Below are 6,391 nucleotides of genomic sequence, written 5' to 3'. Positions count from 1 at the left end.
CGCGGCGAGTGCGGGGCTGCCCCGGGCGGGCCGGTGCCAGCGCCGGGCAGCGCCGCCACGAGCGGGGGTACCCAGGCGCTGACCGCGCCAGTTGGCTCTGGTGACCACGCACAGGGGTGGAAGAGTGCCGTGGTTTGAGATCAAAGTACAGAACTTTGGCTACTGGCTCTTAAATGATGCAAAACAAAACAACCCCGCCTTCCGTGGAAATACATATATAGTTCAACAGAAAGGAGAACTTTTCTTATTTTTTTTCCCTGCCGGAGATGGAGATAAAAAGATGGAGATATAGAAAGGAATGTAAATGTTGGGGACAATACTGAATTTTGACTATAGAAATCTCGAAGAACTATAGTGATACATCTTTCCTGATTTCTTGTGTTGCAGGTTGAAGCAAGTCACCGCTCCAGATGTGTGAGGTGTGCTGTTGCGTAGCTATGGCTTAACTGAAGACGTCGTCATTTCGATGTCCCCTTCTGAATGTGGTAGGATATAGCTAGGGAAATATTTGATCATGCCTCACCTCCTGAGATAGGTAAACAGAATGCAATATATTTTAAGCTCTTTGGCTTTTTTTCGTTCGGTATTGCTTTTGGGGTTTTTATGTGGTCACAAAAATAAGTGTCTTGTTTATTGCATTTTGTCTTTTGCAGAGAAAAATAGTTTATCCTGTTGTGCTGGCAAGAATTCTGCCCTTTGGTGTACGTAACGCTTAGATGTTAAGTGCTGGCTTGCTTCTCCAAGCAGTTTGGGATTTAGGTAGTTTATACACGTTATGACCCTGCAGAACGTCTTCTGAATAATGGTCACAGATGAAAATTTATAGTAATTTTTCATTAGATTACATTGACTTTTAAATTGCTCTGAAAATGCAGGGAAACTTGCTATTGTGGAAACGTGGTGTAAGTAGTAGTGAAAACATTGTCGCCGATTTTTTGTTGTATGCACTACTGCAAACGAAAGAGAAGGGCAGCTTTGAATCCTTTCCAAAAAGGTACAGAGTCTGTCAGCACAAATACTGATAATTGTAATTTAGGGATTAGGGGTGTGGACTTGCTTGGGGGAGCCTGTGCACGTGGCCTCCTGCTACTGCTGAGTAACTGAAGCTGTAGCTGCTGTTGATTGCAGTGCAAGACTGGGGACTTGAGTTTCAGCTATTTATTTTCTTTTAAATTGTGAGTTCGGTTGGCTCCTAGTTGTTTAAATGCAATGACTGACACAGCGTATTGTACTTTGTGTTGCATAACTGGATTGATCAGAGCTGACCATTTTTTTCCAAGCTGTGAGTCAAGTGTTGTGTTTGGTGATGATCTTGAGGCCATACACAGTCCTTGCTGGAGTCATGCAACTCCTCGAGTAAAGAAAGTAGCCTGTACTGTCCCCTGGGAAGATATTTGAAGTCGTTTTCACTGGCTGGAATTGGTTGCAACTGCAAGTTTGTATAAATTTGGATTAGGGATTTAAAAAGTTTTACAAAGAATGATATTTTAAGTTTTTGAAACAAAGTTATGCAAAACCAGTGACCTGCACGCACGTCTTAAAAGTTGTATCTGAAATGGGAAAGAAAGCATTTTACTGCAGAGTTAATGGAAATCTTGTCCCAAGAAAGCAAATCACACTCTTAAATTCAGGGTTTGAATACATTGGTATAGAGAAAGTGAGCTCATGGACTACATGCTGTGTAGAAAGTAATGTAAATGTTGGGGACAATACTGAAAAATGTACATTTTCCTTTTTTCTCAACAGCTACACAGAAGGAATATTCTAGAAAAGTGAAGTTGGAAGATCTCTGATAAAAAGAAGTGTAAACATGTTGTGCTGGGGCAATGCATCTTTTGGACAGCTTGGATTGGGTGGAATTGATGAAGAGATTGTTTTAGAGCCCAGAAAAAGTGACTTTTTCCTAAATAAAAGGGTCAGAGATGTAGGATGTGGACTGAGACACACTGTTTTTGTCCTGGATGATGGGACAGTTTATACATGTGGATGCAATGATCTGGGACAACTAGGGCATGACAAAGCCAGGAAAAGACCTGGTAAGTGTAGAAGTGGTGAATTGTGGTGATTCTGTGGGGTGGTGGGTGTGGCTTTCGTTTTTGTGCTTCATCAAAGCCAAGATTGCCGGTGTCTGCATGGCGCAGACTCATGCACAGCAGTTCTTCCAAGAATGAACATCTTTTTGACTGGGAAAGCATTGCTTTGCTGGGGTGGGTTCTTGTGACAGCTGGAAACAAACAGCTGTGAAACATGGCAGTGCCCCCATGGTTTTGCATGCTGTGCAGCTGGACACTGCCACTAGTTTTGGTTTCAAGCATGGCTGTGGGAGACTCAGTGGCTGTTTTTACTCTCAAGGGGAGCTGACCTGCTGCAATCCATGGGTTGGTGTTGTCTGTGTGTATGGGTTTGGCTGTTGGAATATGGTGAAAATGAGTATTTGGCGTATCAGTGCAGAGAAACATGCAGTTTTTAATTGTCTAATACGTGGTGTACAGCAGGTCTGATTGAAGCAATGTTCTCTTTTTGTAAGAACTAAAAATAAAACTTTTGATGAAAGACTTAGCAGCATAAGCAGCACTACGGGGAGAGGATGTGGAAAAGCCTAAAGGATGCTGTGTAACACTTCTTTGGGCTTTTTTTTTCTTCCCACCTTTGTTTGGTGTGTGTTTCTGCTCCCTCCTAGTGCAGTTCTGGAGCAGAACTGGGTAAACATCTTGCAGGGACTGCAGAGGAGTGTGCACATGGGCTCCCTTCAGAGCTTGCCTGTGAGTCATAGCTGGTGCTGAGAGCCAGGAACAGTGCTGCTCACTCTGCTCACAGACAGCAGACTGGAAAGGTTTACTGAGACTTGGTTCTGATCATTCCTAGAGCACTTTCACAACTTGCTTGGCTCAATATTTGCCACAAATTTTTCAAATGGAAATGAGGTGTCATGGGGTATTTTAGTAATTCTCCTTTACACAGAGTTTCAGTTTTCGTGCCAATTAAAGATTTTCTTGATTTTTTTTTTTAACTAATGTGGACTTCTATTGGGAAACAGTATGTGGATATTAAAACTGGTAAACTTTAATCCTGTGCACACATCTGCTTCATGAAGAGAAGCTCAGCATGTCAAACTTACTCTGATGCTTCTTGCCCACTTTGAAAATTTTGCCGAATTGTCTTTTAGTCTAAAGGTTACAATGAAAATATCTGACATTTAATTTGCATGACCTTTCATATGTAATGGACCTACTCTATTTTTTTTTAACATGCTCAGACACATGAGGATTGTAATGTCCTCCCTAATCTTCCTTTCACCCAGAGGTTACTGATATTTCTGCTGAGTGTTGTATGAAGTCAGAGCATTGGGATGACTTCAGCTGCACAGCCCAAAGAGGCTTGGTATCTTTATAGATGGGTGGATGCTCTCTTTTAAATGTGTTTCTGCTAACTGAAGATAATTTTGTCGCTGACTGTGTGTCTTTGCTACCTCCTTGTCCCACTGCCTTTCTTCTTTCCTCCTTCTAGAGCTCTGCTTGCCATGGGCACTGCATGTCTGTTCCCTAATCCATTTTAGGCAGTCAGGCTGGCTGGGTCAGCAGCTGGGGGAGATTGCCTGAGCTAATCTGTGTGCTGGTGCCCGAGCTGGGGAGTGCTTCCATGGCCTCTCCCACTGGCAGAGCTGTGGGAGGCTCTGATGGGTGAATTGGGCTGGTAACCTCTTTAGTCAGACCAGCTGGATGTAATAAGAAAGAACTTATATCTGCTGCCCGTGTTAGTTTATTTTGGAAGCTGAGTGCCTGTCATGCTGCAGATAATGTGAGCTACTGTTGTGAAGCTGACTTGGGCTGGGTTGTCTTTAGAGTGCCCATCACATTGACAATACACAGGCTTTTCCAGTGCTGTGCCATTCTTAGGCTGGAATAGAATTTGTATTTGAAAACTGGGAGTAAAATGTCCAAGCAGTCCCTTATTTAAGGGAACTATTAAAAATTCCAACCTTAACAACAGGCCCTGATGATATTGCTCTGCTTATTGCTGGAATTGAAATGTTATTCTGATCACAAATCATAAACCCAAAACCAGGCTTTGAGTGTTTCCAAATGCATTGGTGCAGGCTACTGGAAAAAAATCAGAGATATTTTAGTGTGTGCTTTTCAGAGGTGTCACTGTATGTCTAGAAAAATTACTCTTTAGGATCTGTTTCTACAGTATTTTGCATTATAAAGAAGACATTGTGTAGCTCATTGCAAAATCAGTAGCTTTAGTCTGTAATTTGCCCTGCCTTGTTTTGCAGGCTCTTTCTTAATAATGAATAGGTGAATTTAATTTGCTGTGGTGGAATGTTTTCCCCTTACCTAATGTCTACATGTGTAGTCATTTGACAATAATCTATTTGACCTTACTGCTAATTGAGTTCCTGCACTCATTTTCAGATGGCAGGATTAGAAGGATCCGTTAGGATCGAGGTGCAGGTTTTGTGCACTTTGTGCATTGCTCCAGAAACAGTCATCACTTGGTTACTTCAAGGTGTCAAATTTAACTCATTTCTCCTGGAATTGCATGTTTATAATTTTAAATAAAGGGTGTTGCAGCAGAACTTATGTGCTTAGTTGATGTCTTAGTACTGTGTAAACTGTTTGGAGCAAGCCTAGCTTGTTACTAGCCTTTTTTTTTAACCAACTAATTTTATTTATTCCTTTTTTTAGAGCATGTTGGTGCACTGGATGCCCAAAATATTGTAGCTGTGTCATGTGGAGAAGCCCACACTCTTGCATTAAATGACAAAGGTCAGGTATACGCTTGGGGTCTGGCTACTGATGGACAGCTTGGCTTGCCAGGAACAGAGGAATGCGTCAGAGTGCCCAGGTTAAAAATAGCACTTAATAAGTTGCCTTTTTTTTTTTAAATAATGTGCTTAAATCACATTGGTTAAGCTATTCTGTTGTTACAGGTAAAGCCATATAAATATAGAAAATGTATATTAGCTATGACACTTGAAAGCTGTGTGTGGACAGTTTCCTTTCCCAGAAAGTCCTGTGAGAAATGTGTTACAGGTGTGCTTGGTTTGGTTTGTTGCTTTTTGGGGTGTTTTGTTTGTTGGTTTTTTAGTAGTCCTCCCCTAACGATGACACATAGGATGGGTATTTTAAAGAGTATGAATGCCATTTAAGAGAAGTTAAAGAGAAGTAGTTAAACTTTCAATTTGAAGAAGGTGCATTTGCTGTCCTATCTTTGTACTTCAGTTTTCACCCCAAAGCTGTTCAGCTGTGATTGAATAATACACCTTCTAGTTAAACCAATTCATGTTGGCCAGGGTTGTTTTCAGAATGCCATAAGCATTCCAGCTACCTGAAGTCCACACACAAAAGTGACAATTCCTTTGAACCTTAGTAATTCATGACTATAATATTAAAAATTGTTCTATCTTCATCCAATTTAAAAGCCACAGGCCCTTAGAAACTTTTTTCTCATCCCAAGTGGAAAGCATTATTAGTTTTAGTGCACATGTGCATGTATTTGCAACTTCCTTAGAATATTGTGCGGCATGTATTAGGTCTATAAACTGAATTTTTGAAACTGGAAAGTAAGAATGAGGTTCTTCTTGTATTCTGTATTCATTCCTCCATTCACCTGTGTGAGATCACCTTCCCAGCAGGTGAACCTCCCTAATTCTTCATTATGGACTTTTACAGACTTGATCTATTTGAAAATAAGGCAGAACCTGACCTTAGAAGGTTTAGAAGAACAGCAGTTTTGTCTTCAGATTTTACTAATTAGCATCTAATTAAAGTTGGGATGTTTAGTATACTTCAGTAAAAAGGATTCACATTTTGTATATTACCCTTTACTTCGTACTGTGAAATAAAGCTTAATTGTAGCTTAATTATTTCTCTGTTTTCTTACTCCAATAGAAATATTAAAAGTTTATCAGAGATCCAGATTGTCCAAGTTGCTTGTGGTTATTATCACTCACTAGCTCTCTCAAAAGGTAAGCCAAATCCTCCTGGAGTTTTGTGTAATTTTGTACCAGGGACTTCAAAGGTTTTCAAGATATATTTTATTTTTTTTTATTAAACATGCTACCACTTAGCACAGATGGGATTTCAGGTTGGTAGGGGCTGTGTAATTGAATGATGGAAGCTTGAATTTGAAAAACAAATGTACAAATGGATGTTGAGTTGTGCTTTTATTTCTTCAGGGGGTGTGTGTGTTGGTTTTTTCTCATCATCTGGCTTTCACGTGATTTCCTTTTTATTTTGTTTCTTTTTCTTGGTCCCAAGTCTTTCACACTGGTCTGTTTTAACCTGTAACCTCAAGTTACTGAGGCTGGCAGGAGTTGACTTCCTTGTGTGCTTTATTGTGGCAAAGCCTCTGGTTTTTGGTGCTTCCATAGTTAAAATGCCATGTC

General features: G+C 40.5%; 1 protein-coding gene across 4 annotated transcripts in view; it reads left to right on the top strand.

Annotated features, from left to right (window-relative positions):
• The first annotated feature begins 375 nt into the window (after nt 1-375).
• Nucleotides 376-6,391, top strand: part of HERC4 (HECT and RLD domain containing E3 ubiquitin protein ligase 4) — a 29,348-nt gene continuing 23,332 nt past the window's right edge. The window contains exons 1-4 of one of the 4 annotated variants that reach the window (XM_005428501.3): nt 376-535; nt 1,747-2,036; nt 4,689-4,848; nt 5,895-5,971. In XM_005428501.3, coding sequence (XP_005428558.1) covers nt 1,811-2,036; nt 4,689-4,848; nt 5,895-5,971 — 463 coding nt within the window. In that variant the 5' untranslated portion in view covers nt 376-535; nt 1,747-1,810. The remainder of the gene's footprint in view (nt 536-1,746; nt 2,037-4,688; nt 4,849-5,894; nt 5,972-6,391) is intronic. The other 3 variants (XM_031063221.1, XM_031063223.1, XM_031063222.1) reach the window with 3 other exon arrangements.

This window comes from Geospiza fortis, unplaced genomic scaffold (assembly GCF_000277835.1).
Source record: "Geospiza fortis unplaced genomic scaffold, GeoFor_1.0 scaffold614, whole genome shotgun sequence".
NCBI classification, from domain to species: domain Eukaryota; kingdom Metazoa; phylum Chordata; class Aves; order Passeriformes; family Thraupidae; genus Geospiza; species Geospiza fortis.
The sequence above is the reverse complement of the archived record's forward strand: the minus strand, read 5'-3'. Positions and strand labels throughout refer to the sequence as shown.